This window comes from Globicephala melas, chromosome 17 (assembly GCF_963455315.2).
Source record: "Globicephala melas chromosome 17, mGloMel1.2, whole genome shotgun sequence".
Classification (NCBI taxonomy): Eukaryota; Metazoa; Chordata; class Mammalia; order Artiodactyla; family Delphinidae; genus Globicephala; species Globicephala melas.
The window spans coordinates 38,989,127-39,007,564 of NC_083330.1; the positions used below are offsets into that span (position 1 = coordinate 38,989,127).

Here is an 18,438-nt window from a genome sequence, read left to right on the forward strand (position 1 = left end):
TTTCTCTACATCCATGCCAACATTTCTTAATTTGTGGTCTTTTCCATGACAGCTATTCTGACAGATGTGAGGTGATATCTCATTGTGGTTTTGATGTGCATTTCCCTGATGCTTAGTGATGTTCAGCATTTTTGCATATACCTCTTGACCGTCTGTATATCTTCTTTGGAAAAGTGTTTATTCAGGTCATCTGCCCATTTTTTAATTGAATTGTTTGTTTTTTTTAATATCGAGTTGTATGAGCTGTTTATATATTTTGGATATTAAGCCCTCAACAGACAAACCATTTGCAAATATTTGCAAATGTTTTCTCCCATTCAGTAGGTGGTCTTTCCACTTTGTTAATGGTTTCTTTTGCTGTGCAAAAGCTTTTAAGTTTAATTAGGCCCCATTTGTTTATTTTTGCCTTTGTTTTCTTTGCCTGAGGAGAAAGATCCAAAAAAATATTGCTATGACATAGGTCAGAGGGTGATCTGCCTATTTTCTAGGAGTTTTATGGTGTCCAGTCTTACATTTAGGTCTTTAATCCATTTTGAGTTTATTTTCATATATAGTATGAGAAAATGTTCTAATTTCATTCTTTTACATGTAGCTGTCCAGTTTTCTCAGTACCACTTATTGAAGGGACTGTCTTTCCCCATTGTATATTTTTGCCTCTTTTGTCAAAGATTAATTGACTATAAATACATGGGTTTATTTCTGGGCTCTCTATTCTGTTCCATTGATCTATGTGTCTGTTTTAATGCCAGCACCATACTGTTTTGATCACTGTACCTTTGTAGTATAGTCTGAAATCAAGGAGTGTGGTATCTCCAGCATTATGCTTTTTTATCAAGATTGCTTCAGCTGTTCAGGGTCTTTGTGGTTCCATATAAATTTTAGGATTATATGTTCTAGTTCTGTGAAAAATGTCATGGGTATTTTTATAGGGATTACATTAAATCTGTACATTGCTTTGGGTAGTATTGACATTTTAACAATATTAATTCTTCCAATCCATGGACATGGGATATTTTTCCATTTCTTTGTATTATCTTCAGTTTTCTTCATCAGTATTTTTTAGTTTTCAGAATATAGGTCTCTCACCTCCTTGGTTAAATTTATTCCTATGATTTTATTCTTTCTGATGTGATTTTAAATGGGATTTTTTTTGCTTTTTCTTTCCTATAGTTCATTATTGGTGTATTAGAAAGACAAAAAATTTCTGTAGATTAATTTTAGATCCTGTAACTTTACTGACTTCATTTCTTAGTTCTAATAGCTTTTTGGTGGAGACTTTAGGATTTTCTTTCTTTAGTATCATGTCATCTGCAAATAGTGACAGTTTTACTTCTTACCTTCCAATTTGGATGCCTTTTATTTCTTTTTCTTGTCTAATTGCTGTGACTAGGACTTTCAATACCATATTAAATAGAAGTGGTGAGAGTGGGTACCCTTGTCTTGTTCCTGATTTTAGAGAAGAAACTTCTCACCATTGAGTATGATGTTAGCTATGGGGTTGTCATAATTGGCCTTTATTATGTTGAGATGTTTTCTCTATACCAACTTTGATGAGCGTTTTATCATGAATGCATGAATGTTGAATTTTGTCAGATGTTTTTTTTCTGAGTCTATTGAGATAATCATGTGATTTTTATCCTTTGTTTTATTAATATGGTGTATCATTAATTGATTTGTGGATATTGAACCATCCTTTCATCATTTTAGTAAATCCCACTTGGCCATGGTGTATGATCCTTTTTACATATTGTTGAATTTGGTTTGCTAATATTTTGTTGAAGATTTTTACATCTACATTCATTAAATATATTGGCCTATAATTTTCTTTTTCTGTAGTGTCTTTGTCTAGTTTTGGTATCAGGGTAATGGTGGCCACATAATTGGGAATCTTCCCTCCTCTGCAGTACTTTGGAGTAGTTTGAGAAGGATAGGTATTAGTTCCTCTTTGTGTATTTGGTTTAATTCCCCTGTGAAGCTCTCCAGTCCTGGACTTTGGTTTGCTGGGAGTTTTTTGGTTACTGATTCAGTTTCATTACTAGTGATCTGTCTGTTCAGATTATCTATTTCTTTTGGTCTAGTTTCAGAAGATTGTAGTTTCTAGGAATTTATCCATTTCTTCTAGATTGTCCAATTTATTGGCATATAACTGTTCGTAGTTTTCCCTTCTGATTTTTTTTGTGTCTGTGGTATCAGTTGTAATTTCTTCCCTTTTATTTCTTACTTTGTTTATTTGGGTTCTCTCTGTTTTTCTTAATGAGCTTGACTAAGGGCTTATCAATTTTGTTTATCTTTTCAAAAAACCAGCTCTTGGTTTCATTGAACTTTTTTCTTTTTTTTTCCTGGTCTCTGTTTTATTTGTTTCTGATCTAATCTTTATTATTTCTTTCCTTCTGCTGACTTTGGGCTTTGTTTCTTCTTCTTTTTCTAATTCCTTTAGATGGTAGGTTAGGTTGTTTATTTGAGATTTTTCTTGTTTCTTGAGATGGGCCTGTATCACTATAAACTTTCCTCTTAGAACTTCTTTGCTGTGTGTCCTATAGATTTTGGAAAGTTGTGCTTTTATTTTCATTTGTCCTGAGGTATTTTCTGATTTCCTCTTTGATTTCTTCATTGACCCATTGGTTTTTTAGTCTCCATGTGTTAGTGTTTTGCCCATTTTTCTTCCTGTGATAGATCTCTAGTTTCATACTATTGTGGTCAGAAAAGATGCTTGATATAATTTCTATCCTCTTAAATTTTTTCAGACTTGTTTTGTGGCCGAGCATGTGATCTGTCCTAGAGAATGTTCCATGTGCACTTGAAAAGAATTTGTATTCTGTTTTTGTATGGAATGTCTTATAGATATCTATTAATTCTAACTGGTCTAATGTGTCATTTAAGACCATTGTTTACTCATTGATTTTCTTTCTGGATTGTCTGCCCTTTGATGTAAATGGGGCATTAAAGTCTTCTACTATTTCTGTGTTTTTGTCAATTTCTCACTTTATGTCTGTTGATATTTGCTTTATGTATTTAGATGTTCCTATATTACGTGCATATATGATAATGAATGTTATATCCTCTTGCTGTATTGGTTCCTTTATCATTATACAATGCTCTTCTTTTTCTTTTGTTATAGCCTTTGTTTTAAAGTCTATTTTGTCTGATATGCGTATTGCTACTCCTGATTTCTTGTCGTTTCTGTTTGCATGAAATATCTTTTTCCATTCCCTCACTTTCACTCTGTGTGTGTCTTTATCCCTGAAGTGAGTCTGTTGTAGGCAGCATGTTGAAGGGTCTTGTTTTTTTAATCCAATCAGCCACCCTGTGTCTTTTGACATTTAAAGTAATTGTAGTCCACTGACATTTAAAGTAATTAGTGATAGGTATGTACTTATTGCCATTTTATTACTTGTTTTCCAATAGTTTTTGTAGTTCTTCTCTGTTAATTTCTTCTTCATTTTGTTTCTTCCATTGTGGTTATATGATTTTCTTTTGTAGTATGCTTGGGTTTGTTTCTTACTGGTTTTCGTGTATCTATTGTAGGGGTTTTTTTTTGTTGTTTTTTTTTTGTGTGTGGTACGTGGGCCTCTCACTGTTGTGGCCTCTCCCGTTGTGGAGCACAGGCTCCGGACGCGCGGGCTCAGTGGCCATGGCTCACGGGCCCAGCCGCTCTGCGGCACGTGGGATCTTCCTGGACCGGGACATGAACCCGTGCCCCCTGCATCGGCAGGCGGACTCTCAACCACTGAGCCACCAGGGAAGCCCTATTATAGGATTTGATTTGTGGTTACCATGGGGTTCATATATGTTGACCAATAATTATATCTACGTGACTTAAACTGATAAGTCTTGTAAGTTAAAACGCATTCTAAAAGATCTACGTTTTTTACTCCCCTGCCTCATATTTTGTGTTTTTTATGTCATATTTTACAACTTCATGTCTGTCTCTTTACTGTTTATTATAGTTATGGTTGCTTTTACAGTTTCTTTTTGTTTTATAATCTGCATACTGGCTTTAACATTTAAGTGGTTGATCCACAGCCTTTACTATATGATTTGTCTTTATTAGTGGGATTTTTTTTCGCCTATAAATTCTTACTTCTTGTAGCCTTTTCTTTTCCACTTAAAGAAGACCATTTAATACTTCTTGTAAGGTTGGTTTAGTACTGATAATCTTTTAGTTTTTTCCTTATCCAAGAAGTTCTTTATCTCTCAGTTCTGAAAGATAACCTTCCTGGGTAGAGTATCCTAGGTTGTAGGTTTTTTCCTTTCAGCTGTTTAAGTATATCATGCCACTCACTCCCTTATGGCCTGCAAAGCATCTGCAGAAAAATCAGCTGATAGCCTTAGGGGGATTCCCTTGTATGTTTTTCTGCTTTTCTCTCTCTCTCTTTTTTTTTTTTTTCTCTTGCTGCCTCTAAGATTCTCTTTAACTTTTGCCATTTTAATTATGATGTGTCCTGGTGTGGGTCTCTTTGTGTTCATCTTGCTTGGGACTCTGTGCTTCCTGTACCTGGAAATCTGTTTCCTTCTTCAGCTTCAAGAGTTTTCAGCCATAATTTCATCAAATACATTTTCTACCCCTTTCTCACTCTCTTCTTCTGGAATCCTTATAATGTGAATGTTAGTACACTTGATGTTGGCTCAGAGGTCCCTTAAACTATCGTCATTTTTTAAAATTTGTTTTTCTTTTTGCTGTTCTGATTGGGTGATTTCCATTATTCTTTCTTCCAGATCACTTATGTGTTCTTCTCTATCACCTAGTCTGCTGTTCATTCCTTCTAGTGCATTTTTCATTTCATTTATTGTATTTTTCATCTCTGACTGGTTCTTTTTAATATTTTCTAGTTCCTTGTTAAAATTCTCAGTGTGTTCATTCATTCTTTTCCCAAATTTAGTTAGCATTCTTTTTACTATTGCTTTGAATACTTTATGTGGTAAATTATTTATGTCTGTTTCATTAGGGTTTTTTTCAGGGTTTTTTCCTTGTTCTTCCATTTGAAACATATTCCTTTGTTTTCTCATATTGTTTAACTTTCTCTGTCTCTATGAGTTAGGTGATAAGATTGGTTACCTGTCCCAATCTTGAAGGGGTGTCCTTGGGTGGGACTGCCCCTATGCAGTCTGCTTGTCCAGTTACTTTGGTGGTAGGGCTGGATCTGAAGTGAGCATAGGTCATGTCTTCTCCTGGGGTGTGCTGGCAGCTACCACTTTGGTGGGAGGTAGGGCTGTAGATGAAGGGGCTATAGCCAGAGCCAGGTGTGAGCTGAGGCTTTTCCTTTGCTCTTCCAGTGGCAGTCACCATCCTGTCTGGGTGGGGTCTGGCGCCCAAGGTGCTGGAGCACAAGCCCTGAGGGTTGGTCTGAGCCAGCTCCCATCCTTCTAAGTGTGTGCACTCCTCTAGCAATGGCACCTCAGCCCTTGTCGAGGCACCTGGTGTGGGCTGGGGTACATGCTGGAATGGTCTGGGAAGCCAGTCAGAGCCCCAGGCAGTTTTCAGCCTGCAGCCTGATGTGCGTGCTGTTAATGGCTGCCTTCACTCTATTCAGAGGCAGAGTCAGGTCCAAGCTGGCTTCCTTTTCTTTAAGTGTGTGCACTCCCCTTAGCAATGACAGGCTTCGCCCTAGTGGAGAGCAGTGCTGGAGCAGGAGAGGCTGGAGCAGGCAGCTGGTCAGAGCCACAGGCAGTTTTCAGTCTGCAGCCTCCATGCTATTCCCGGGAATAAGTAAGTGTGTGCATACTCTTCACAAGCAGAGTCTTGGTTTCTTACAGCCCTCCAGTAAGTCCCACTGGTTTTCAAACCAGCTAAGGGTAATTGTGTTACCGGTGTCAGATCCTTGGGCTGGGGTGCCTGGTGTGTGGCTCAAACCCCTTGCTTCCCAGCGTGGTTCCCTGAGCCTGTGTGTGATATCCCCCTCCTTTTCTGTGTCCCCTGCTAAGGGCCTGGGTCCCAACCTAACTGGTTCTCCTCCCTTCCTCCCCAACTCCATGTGCATCTTTCTTCACAGCCTTGGTTGTAGAAGAGCCTTTTTGCCAGTTTCCACGTTGTTTTCAGTGATGTAGATGTATTTTTGATGTGTTCATGGGGGCAGGTGGGCTCAGTGTCCTCCTACTCTGCCTTCTTGATCTCCTTCCTAAAGGGATTAACTCTTTTTTAAAAATGTATTTATTTTTTCTTTTCCGTTATGGTTTATTACAAGATACTGAATATAGTTCCCTGTGCTATACAGTAGGACCTTGTTGTTTATCCATTCTGTATATAATAATTTGCATCTGCTAGTCCCAAACTCCCAATCCATCCCTCCCTCTTGGCAACCACAAGTCTGTTCTCTATGTCTGTGAGTTTGTTTCTGTTTCATAGATAAGTTCATTTGTGTCATACTTTAGATTCCACAAGTAAATGATATCACTTTGGTAAGTAGTAGTTGTCTTTTTTCTGACTTACTCTATTTAGTATGATAATCTCTAGGTCCATCCTTATAGCTGCAAATGGCATTGTTTCATTCTTTTTTATGGCTGAATAATATTCCATTGTGTGTGTGTGTGTGTGTATATACACATATACATACACATATATACATGCCACATCTTCTTTAAAGGATTACTCTTGATGCTGTATTGAGAATAGACCATATGCCATGGGATCTGAACACTAAGCATTGCTAAGAGACCCACCCAGCACCAAGACCATAAAAAAAAAAAACAAAAAAAACCCCAACTTTTTATTTGGAAATAATTTCACATACACCAAAGTAAGAATAGTACAAATACCCATATACCCTTTTGTTAATATTTTGCCCTATTTGCTTTATCATATTGTGCCCCTCTCCCCTTCTCCCTCTCTCTCTCCCTCTCTCTCTGTGTATACGCGTGTGCACACACACACACACACACACACACACAAATATGCACACACATACATGCACTGGTTTTCTTATGAATCATTTTACAGTAACTTGACTACACCATGGCCCTTATCCCTGTAAACTTGAACTGTATTTCATTACCATAAGAATATTCTCTTACATAACAGTTATCAGTTTGAGTAAATTTGAGATTGATACAGTACATTTATTTAATCTACCTTCTGGTTTCCACTTTTGTCAGATGATTTCAATGATGTCCTTTATGGCATTTTTTAACCTTTCTGTACAGGATCCAATCTAGGATAATGTATTGCATTTAGTTTTCATGTCTCTTTGGCCTCCTTTAATCTGGAACATTTCCACAGCCTTTCTTTGTCTTCTCTTATTACATTGACATTTTAAAAACAGTACTCTTCCTTTTCAAAAATTGAGTATTTCTCATTTGGAGTTTATTTTTTGTCATGATTATATTTATATATATCTAGTCTAATGCTTAACTACCTAAACGGTGTACGTCCTTCTCAGGGAATCACAAGGAGGCATTACATGTCTGTATGCCTCTTATTAGCGATACCAATTTTGGTCACTAGTCAAGATGTTAACATTTTTTTCCTTGTTAAATATAAGGAAACATTTTAAGACCATGGTCCTCATCAATATTTACCTCACATATGGCAAATAGGTATATGAAAATGTGCTCAGCATCACTAATATCAGAGAAGTGCAAATCAGAACCACGATGACATATCCCCTCACACCTATTAGGATAGCTGTTATCAAAGAGACAAGAAATAACAAGTGTTGTAGAGTGTGTGGAGAAAAGGGAGCCCTTGTGCACTGTTGGTGGGAGTGTAAATAGGTGCAGCCACTGTGGAAAACAGCATGGAGGTGCCTCAAAAAACTAAAACTAGAACCACCGTATAATCCAGTAATTTCATTTCTGGGTATTTATCCAAAGGAAATGAAAATATTAACTTGAAAAGATACATGCACCCCCTTGTTCATTGCAACATTATTTACGATAGCCAAGACATGGAAGCCACCTAAGTGTCCATTGGTGGATGACTGGATAAAGATGTGGTATATCTACACAATGGAATATTACTTAGACATAAAAAAGAAGGAAATCTTGCCATTTGTGACAACACAGATGGACCTTGAGGGCTTTATGCTAAGTGAAATAAGTTAGAGATAAGTCATAAGTCATCTCACGTAAGTCATCTCACGTATATGTGGAATCTAAAACAAAAACAAAAGCAAAACAAAAAAACCCCAAACTGATAGATACAGAGAACAGATTGCTGGTTGTCAGAGGCAGTGGGTGGGAGATGGGTGGAATGGGTGAGGGTGGTCAAAAGGTAGAAACTTCCTGTTATAAGTAAATAAGTCATGGGAATGTAATGTACAGCTAATACTGTATTATGTGTTTGAAAGTTGCTAATAGAGTAGATCTTGAAAGTTCTCAACATACACAAATTCCTAATTATGTGTGGTGATAGATAGTAACTAGACCTATGGTGATCATTTCACAATATATATACATACATATACAAATCATGTTGTACACTTGAAACTAAGATACTGTTATATGTCAATTATAGCTCAATTAAAAAGTAAAAAATTTACCTCCTAGATTTAGCATGCATTGGTGATTCTTGCTTGACCCAGCGCCATTCTTAATCAGTAGTAAGTGAGGGAGAGAGTCTAATAATCTTCTTTTTTTTTTTTTAATTTTTTTTTAATAATCTTCTTTTAAAAAGTTACTTAGTGAATAAATAAATGAGTTTATTTAAATGTACCACAGTAAAGCTCACTTTTTGTGATGTACAGTCCTATAGGTTTTGAGAACTGCTTCGAGTCACATATTTACCACTAGAGTCGTGATACAGAGTAAATTCCATCAACCCTTATGTGACCCTTTGTAGTCAACCCCTCCCCTCTCCCACAATCTTTTACATATCCTTCTGGTTCCATTATAAGAGCTGTGAGTATGCAGAGCATGGGATAAACTTCTACCTTTTTGAGCCGTAATTTCTGTGTTTGTAAAGTGGGTGTATTCGTAAGGACCCTGTGAGTTTGTTGTGAGGATTGTGATCAGATAACCTCTGGTACAGTACCTGGTACTTGTTGACTTTTTTTTTTTTTTTTTTTTTTTTTTTTTTGCGGCACGCGGGCCTCTCACTGTTGTGGCCTCTCCCGTTGCGGAGCACAGGCTCCAGACGCGCAGGCTCAGCGGCCATGGCGCACGGGCCCAGCCGCTCCGCGGCACGTGGGATCTTCCCAGACCGGGGCACGAACCTGTGTCCCCTGCATCGGCAGGCGGACTCTCAACCACTGCGCCACCAGGGAAGCCCTACTTGTTGACATTTGATAAATAAATATTAGTTCCTTCTCTGCTTCCTCTAAAAAGCCTCTGGTTCTATTTCCTAGGTTTATCTTCAGACTCAAAAATATTTTTACTGTCACTAACCCAGTGAGAATTGTTTTTCTTCTCTTCCACTTATTATTGAAAAACTTTGTTTTGGAAAACTTCAGTCATATACAACATGAAGTATATTCATATGTAGAGAGAGAAGCATAATGAACCCCCATATACCTCATTACCCACCTCCAACTGTTACTAACTCATGGCCAATCTTGTTTTCTCATCTTTACTCCCCACCCCCCTCATCCCCACCTCCAGGTTATTTTGAAGTAAGTCTCAAATTTTTCCATCTGCAGATATTTCAGTTTGCATCTCTAAAAGAACTCACTTAAAAAAATAACCACAATACCATTATTATATATTAAAAATTTAACAATAATTTCTTAATATCATTAAATGTCTGGTGTTCAGATTTTCCTAGTTGTCTCTGTCTCTTTAAATTAGGATTCAAATAGGTCTACATGGGACTGGTTGATCTCTTTCTTAAATTTCTTTTAAACGAAATGATCCCCCTCCCTCTCTTTGTTTTTTCTTGCAAGTTTTTTCTAGAAGAATTGCTCCTATTTTTGAATGCAGACCTCGAAAATATTTTTGAATAAGCACCAAATAATTTGTAGCTTTTACTTAGGAAACTCATAATGATGATAATTTAAATGATACATAACTTCAAGGAAAAAATTAAATGTAGAGAAACTTAATTTTTGGCTGAATTATATGATTATGCAGTTACAAATGCTGGTTTTTGAGACTGTGAACAGTGCATTTATTAAAGTTTTAAACACTATTTACAGGTTAAGGACTCTGTCTCTGAGAAAACAATTGGACTGATGAGAATGCAGTTTTGGAAAAAAACTGTGGATGATATATACTGTGACAGTCCACCACATCAGCCTGTGGCCATTGAACTATGGAAGGTAAAAAAAAAACAACCCCCCAAAAAGACCCCTACTTTTCATTTGTAAGAATGTTATTTGAGCATACTTTTTGTTACATACAATTTGGATAGTGTCAATGGGGAATCTATCCTGAAAATAATTTTAGGCTCATGTAATGTTCAGATATATGTTAGATTTGACAGAATTTAAAATCATCCACGAATAATTTGCACACATCTTCAGTGTATTTCTTTATAAAAGGAGGAAGGAGAAATCTGATCTCTATATGTTATAAGTTATTTTCCACATATTTGATTGCAGAATTTAAGCCCTACAAATTTTGAAGCAGTGGCAGGTACATTTTCTGTCTGCCCTGCAGCTCCTTATTCCAGTGCTTTAATCCGTACTCTGGGCAGTAGAAAATCACGCATTGATCTTTTGTGACAGGAGACGTGCTCTCATCATTGTCCAGACACAAATCTAAAACTGCCTTGTCTAGTTTGATAGAATTGCATATTTGTTGATGAATTTTAGGTGTCCGAGAATGGAAACCTATGGGCTAGGGTATTATTTGTAAACTAGATGTATTTAGTAATTAGTTTTACATTAAAGCTGTATGGATTCTTCATTCACAAACAGCCATGCACAGTTTAGAAATACGCTGAACTGTGAACAGAGAAAGGGAATTAGGTACCTTTCATCACTGATCTGTGTCCCTATTGTAATATGATGAATGCCAAAAGATAGTTTCCATCACAGGAGCCACTGACAGACCTGACAGTGGTACGCCTCTTCTCAGCTCTGCGCCCCAGCAGAGGCAGGCCCCATTTGTGGGCCCCAGATTGACTTCACAGAGCCTCAGTAAGGATGGAAAGCCAGGCCCCTCCACTGGGGACTGAGAAGAAAGAGTGGATGGGAAGCTTGTGAGTATTAGATTAGTTGTTTACCTTTATTCATCCCACTTCAAGAATCTCATCCTAGGTGACTCAGTTTAGAGAAAAGTTTCTCTAAAAATCCAGAAACTCTTATTTATTTTATATACAAACCTGACTGCATTAGAGGTTTATGCTAAGACGTGCACTGAAGATTCTGACCTTTGTCAGGAAATAATGTGAAAGGTCAGAGATTTCTTTAACACAAATTTATCTTGCCTTCGCTTCTCTTAAAAAAATTCTGGAAAACATATCTAAATTACACAATGCTTACATATATGCCAATTTGTCCAGTTTTAATAGCTGCTTAAATTTTGTTGATTAATGTTGACCAGCTTTCTTTTTTTTTTAATTTATTAATTAATTTATTTTTGGCTGCATTGGGTCTCTGTTCCTGTGCACGGGCTTCCTCTAGTTGTGGTGAGTGGGGGCTACTTTTCGTTGCGGTGCGTGGGCTTTTCATTGCAGTGGCTTCTCTTGTTTTGGAGCACAGGCTGTAGGTGCATGGGCTCAATAGTTGTGGCTTGCGGGCTCTAGAGCGCAGGCTCAGTAGTTGTGGCACATGGGCTTAGTTGCTCTGCAGTATGTGGGATTTTCCCGGACCAGGGATTGAACCCATATCCCTCGCATTGGTAGGCAGATTCTTAACCACTGTGCCACTGGCTGGAAGTCCCTGGCCAGCTTTCTGATATGACAGGTATTGAAGGTTGATACGAGTATTTGAAAGAAGCAGGTAGTGTTCAGACCAGTTGTCCTGATTGCATATTCCCTACCCCTCCCCGTTCTGTTGGAACATACCCTATTGCGCCACTGTCCAGTCAAACTTTCAGTTGATTCTTTGAAGAGTTTCAGCTTCTTTAGAAGATTAAATAGGGAAACAGTGACATGTCCAAAGAGTACATTCTTGCCACACTGTTTCATTGGTGCCTTTAGGGTACAAAATAGTTGAATATCTATAATTTCTAATATTTATAGCCAAGGTTTTGGTTCTATTTGGCTTCTATTTCCAAAGTTTTGATAGTTTTGTTCAGCAGGTTTTCAGCTTCTTATAAATATTTATTTTTTATCTTGATCTCCGATTTCCTTCAGAATCAGACAAGAGAGCTATATTTTGTGGTCAAGGAACTGCAGCTGTTATAGCGTCAGTCTTGAGTAAATAGGAGTCTGACTTTTCAGTGGTTAAGTATTTATTGAGTACTTTTCTATGCCAGGAATGGTGCTTGATGATGTGGTTACAAAGATCAAACAAGTCCTGCCCTACTCAGACATGTGCAAAATAAAACAAGAGCAGAACTCTAATGACTGAGGTATCCCAGGCTGATTCCTGGGACTGGGGAGAGAGGCCTGTAGAGAGTCGTGCTATGTAATTGTAATAATGCTGAGAGCACTTGGAAACCAACTCCATGTAGCCCTTTTAGCTTCTGTTAAGTTCCTGTAGGGCAAAGTGGGCTCCATTCTCCACAGATACACCCTTTGTCACATAAATTTGTATTGAGGATCATGTCAGCCTTTACATTTTAGTATCAGTGACATCGTAGAGTCTCAGTTGAAGTATAGGATATATTCCTAAGACTCTGTTTCACTACTATATTTATTTATTGTGAAAATATATTATACTTAGTGTTGACTTGGTAAGAAAACAATGTTTTAAAAACTTATTTGGAAAAAACTTCAAAATTTCAGAAAGGTTACAAAATTAAAAATAGTATAAGAACATTTCTATATCCTTTGCCTAGAATTACCTGTTGTTAACATTTTATCCCATTTGTTAATCATTTTGCGTGCTCACTCAAGTGTGTGTGTGCTAGCATGCTCTCTCTGTATATATTTTCACACTCATAAGTTTTTAAATCATTTGAGTATAAGTTACATACATCATGTCCCTTTGTCCCTAAATACTTTAGTATTTCCTAATAGAGACATTCTCTTATATAACCAGAATAGTTATTGACTTTAGTAAATTTAACTTTGATATAACACTTTTCATCTAATTTTCCATTCATATTCCAATTTTTTTTTTTTTTTTTTTTTTTTTTTTTGGCGGTACGTGGGCCTCTCACTGTTGTGGCCTCTCCCGTTGTGGAACACAGGCTCCGGAAACGCAGGCTCAGCAGCCATAGCTCACGGGCCCAGCCGCTCCGCGGCATGTGGGATCTTCCCAGACCGGGGCACGAACCCGTGTCCCCTGCATCAGCAGGCGGTCTCTCAACCACTGCGCCACCAGGGAAGCCCTCATATTCCAATTTTGTCACTTGACCCAGTAATATCCACTAATGTATTTTTCCCCTCCAGTGTAGGATCCAGTCAGGTACTTTTTTTTGTTATGTCATTTTAGCTTTAATCTGGAACATTTCCATAGCTTTTCTTTGTTTTCTATGACATTGATATTTTTGAAGAATGTAACCCTTTCTTTTTTTCTTTCTTTCTTTTTTTTTTTTGGTAGTAGAACATTCCTCATTTTGGATTTGTCTGATGTGTTCTCATGATTAAATGATTCAGGTTATGCATTCTTGGCCAGAATACTGCATAGGTGATGTATTCTCAGGGTATCACATCCGGAGACACATTTTGTCCATCTTTCCTTTATTGGCATTGTTCATTTTCGTTAACAGTCAAGATGTTGCCTGGTTTTCCCAATGTTTAATCTACTGTATAATTATAGTTCCCTTTGTAACTAACCAACTTTCAGACAATGCAAATACGCTGTTCCTCATCAACTTCTTGTGAAATTTCCTGCATTCATTGATGGTTCTTGTCTTATCCAGTCTTTACTATTATGATTGCAGAATGATAATTTCGCAACTCTGATGCTCTGTTCACATTTACCACTTGGCACTCTACTATAGGCAAATGCTCTCGTTCTCCTATATTATTTATTTGTTTATTAATTATTGGTATAAACTCTACTGTTTTTTTCAGTAGTTTATAACTTATTACTATACTTAATTATTTTGGTGTTCAAATAGTCCCAGATTTGGACAGTGGGAGTCCCTTCAAACTGGCTTCTGTGTCCTGACATGCCTCCCATTGTTCTTTTGAGCACTTTCTATTTTCTGGCGCAATAAAATAGAATCATCTTGAATCTCCCTTGCTCCAGCTCTGGAATCACCCATTTTCTAGACTCTTGTTTCCTTTGCGGGGAGTGGTATTAGAGGCCAAGATCTGAGCACTAGGTGTTCTCTTTCCTACTAGAGTGTCTTTACTTGTAAGATAACACTGTACCCTGCAGATTGTTTTCTTTGGAGCTTTATTACTGTTTTCTTTTTGGAAAGTGTTTATTTTCATTAAATAGAGTCTTCATTTTTATGGAAAAAAGTCTGTGTGTAATAAGTAAGCATAGAAGTTGGCGCATATCACATAGCAGAGAAGCTCCGCTCTGCTTAATTCTTGTTTCGTTTTTGTTTTGAAAGTGGAATCACTAAATTACCAATAATATAAGAAAAAAAAGACAAATTAGTGGAAAAGTTTTGGATATATATTATCCTTACTTGGAAATGTTTTGAAATGTTTTCTAGGGACATTCTCTTTTTTTCCCTAGTTCTTTAACATAGCTATCTATCTGGTGATGCGTTATTACGAATGCTCCCTTACCTAGTTTTTTTTTTTTTTTTTTTTTTTTTTTTTTTTTTTGCGGTACGCGGGCCTCTCACTGTTGTGGCCTCTCCCGTTGCGGAGCACAGGCTCCGGACGCGCAGGCCCAGCGGCCATGGCTCACGGGCCTAGCCGCTCCGCGGCATGTGGGATCTTCCCGGACCGGGGCACGAACCTGTGTCCCCTGCATCGGCAGGCGGACTCTCAACCACTGCGCCACCAGGGAAGCCCCCTTACCTAGTTTTGTATTTGGTTTGTTTATGTTATTCAGGTGTACAGAAGTCGTTTCCAGTACTTTCTAAAACTTACAACTCTTGTTTTTTTTAGGCTGTCAAAAGACATAATCTGACTAAAAGATGGCTTATGAAAATCATTGATGAAAGAGTAAGTTGAAATTGCTCAAGTCTTAAGTTTTTTCTTCCTTTTTAATCCTTAAGCTAATCTTCAGGGAGGAAATGTTTTAGTATGTATATTAATATTTGGAGAAAGGAAACTTTTAGAGAACTGTACCATTTTATCCATTCTCCATTACTGCATGCCACCCACCTCAGCCGCCCACCCCTGTACCTAGAGACAGACAAGCAAAGACAGGCACCCAGGCAGAGGCATGCGTGTGCACACCACACTCTACTAGTTTGTTTTTTTAAAAAAGAAAGTTTTTAAAACAGAAATTTTCAGGCTTATATAAAAGTAGAGAGAACAGTGTAATATACTTCCATGTGTATGTCACCCAGCTTTAATAGTTATAAATACATGTCCAATGTTATTTCATTTATATTCTACCAACTTCCCTCCCTAAACCCTATTAGATTATTTTAAAGTAAACCCCAGACATGTTATTATTTGATCTGTACATATACATGTATCTTGAAAAGATAAAAACTTGTATAAAACAGATAATCAACAAGAACCTGCTGTATAGCACAGGAAACTCTACTCAATATTCTGTAATAACCTAAAATGGGAAAAGTGTTTGAAAATAGATGTATGTATATGTATAGCTGAATCACTTTGCTGTATGCCTGAAACTAAACACAACATTGTAAATCAACTATACTCCAGTATAAAATAGAAATTTAAAAAAAGAGAGAGAAAAAAACTTGTATAAAACATAACTATAATATGATTACCAGACCTTTAAAAAGTATGGATAATTCCTTAATGTCATCAAAACTCGAGTAGTTGTACACATATCATTATGCATACCCAGTGCTTGGATCTCTGTCCAAATAGAGGGAATAAGGAAAGTTCAACAGTTCTAGCAAATGGAATCTTATACTGAGTTCTTAGAACTAAGTTCTAGTTCTAACCAAGCATGCAAATTGCTTGATGACCTGGGCTGATTTGTGTAATCTTTCTGACACATTGTTGGCTAAGTGTCCTTGTTGGCCTGATATTTATCACATATTGTTGTCCTGAAAATGTAAGTTTACTTAGTTTATTTGGATACAATCTATTAGTAACCATAGGCTATAGTAGTAATAATATAAGCAAAAATGAGATAATGACTTTAACATTTAAAAAATTGCTCAGTTGGCCTATAGAATTAATTAGTACTAAGAAAATGTATTTTTCAGGTGTCTTCAGTTTTCATGAGGTAAAGAAAATTTGAGAACTCAAGACAGAGATAATGGAAAATCTCTCTTTTTTTCTTAATGAAAAAATAGCAGTTTTTCCATTGTTTAATGGAAAATAACATTTGGCTTTTGTATGGAGGGATATTTAAAAGTAAAGGACTGGGGTCAATCTCCCTGCATTGATCTGAAGATTCAGTATAATCCTTATAAAAATTCCAGCTGCCTTTTTTGGAGAAATTGACAAGCTGATCCTAAAATTCATATGAAAATGCAAGGGACCCAGAATCATCAAAAGAATCTTGAAAAAGAAGAACAAAGTTGGAGGACTCACATTTCCCAATTTTGAGACTTAAGTATAAAGTTACAGTAATCAACTGTGTAGTATTGACCTGCCATAGACATATAGATCAATATATACTGATCATATAGATCATCTGTATTGGCATGGAATAGAATTGAGAGTCCAGAAGTAAACCTATATGTTGATAGTCAGCTGATTTTTGACAAGGGTATGAAGATAATTCAGTGGGGGAAAGAATAACCTTTTCAACAAGCAATGCTGGGACAACTGGATATCCACATGCGAAAGAATGAATTTGAACTCCTATCTCATACCATGTACAAAAACTAACTCAAAATGGATCAAAGCCCTAAATGTAAGAGTTAAAGCTGTAAAAGTCTTAGGAGAAAACCTAGGCATAAATCTTTTTAACTTTCTGTTGGGCAGTGACTTCTTAGATATGAGACCAAAAGCACAAGCAATAAAAACAAAGATAATTGGACTTCATCAAAAGTAAAAACTTCAAGAAAGCAAAAAGACAATCCACAGAATGGGAGAAAATATTTACCAGTTATATATATGATAAGGGACTAGTGTCTAGAATATATAAAGAACTCTTATAATTCAACAATAAAAAGACAAATAACCCAACTTAAACATGGGCAAAGGATTTGAGTAAACATTTCTCTAAGGAAGATATACAGATAAGTAATAAGCACCTTAAAAGATGCTCAGCATCTTTTCATGAGGGAAATGAAAATCCAAACCACAATGAGATACCACTTCATACCAATTAGGATGGCTATAATAAAAAGAATGAACAATAACGAGTGTTGGTGAGGATGTGGAGAAATTGGAACCCTTCGTACGATGCTGATGGAAATGTAAAGTGGTGCAGCTGCTTTGGAAAAACTGTTTGGCAGTTCTTCAGAAAGTTAAACATAGAGTTATCATAGACCTAGCAATTTCACTCCTAGGTTGGTATGAGAAATGAAAACGTATCCACACAAAACTTGTGCACAAATGTTCACTCGTAATAGTCCAAAAGTGGGAACAACTCATAGTTGAATGAATAAACAAAATGTGTGTATCCATACAGTGGAATATTATTCAGATTTTCTTCAATTAAAAGGAATGAGATACTAAAAGATGTGCCAACATGGATGAACCTTGAAAACATGCTAATTGAAAGAAGCCAGATACAAAAAGCCACATATTGTATCATTGCACTTTTATAAAATGTTCACAGCAGACAAATCCATGGAGACAAAGTAGGTTAGAGGTTTGTCAGGAGATAAGGAAAGGGAGAACTGGGAAGTGACTGCTTAATAGATACAGGATTCTTTCTGAGGTGATGAAGAGAAAACATTCTGGAATTAGTGGTGATAGTTGCACAACTTTGTGAATACACTACAACCACTGAATTGTATACTTCAAAAGGGTAAATTTTATGGTATATGAATTATGTTCCAGTTTGTTTTTAAATGTAATGGAGCTGGAACATATTTTTTCCCCTGGGATTCATTGTTGGTGCCAGTTTCTCCTGATTGTAAAAAAGGAGGAAGGGGTGGAGGAATAATATTACCTTGGCCATCAAGTCTTTGTAAATGTATTATTATAAAAGTTGCTAGATGTTCTAAGATTTACATTTTTCTGTTTCTTGAATATAGTGTGTTCTGGTAATCAACCGTTGGTTTACTGAGCATAGTTTCTTTTATGGGGAATGGGGTGCAGAGCCTGCTTGTGATCTCCTTTCTTTTCCTAGGCACCTTTTCCCTATTAAGAGCACGGGCTTAATGGTCAAAATATGTGGGTTTGAATCTTTTCCCCACCACTAATTCGCTGTGGGACCTTGGGCGTATTCCTTAACTTGTTGGTAACTCAGTTTCTTCATCTGCGAAATGAAAAAA

At 36.9% G+C, this 18,438-nt stretch overlaps 1 protein-coding gene across 2 annotated transcripts in view; it reads left to right on the forward strand.

Moving 5' to 3' along the window:
- Positions 1-18,438, forward strand: part of NDUFAF6 (NADH:ubiquinone oxidoreductase complex assembly factor 6) — a 43,234-nt gene that overhangs the window by 7,127 nt on the left and 17,669 nt on the right. For both annotated transcript variants that reach the window (XM_030862922.2, XM_030862924.2), the window contains exons 3-4: positions 10,065-10,187; positions 14,999-15,055. In XM_030862922.2, the coding sequence (XP_030718782.1) occupies positions 10,065-10,187; positions 14,999-15,055 (180 nt within the window). The remainder of the gene's footprint in view (positions 1-10,064; positions 10,188-14,998; positions 15,056-18,438) is intronic.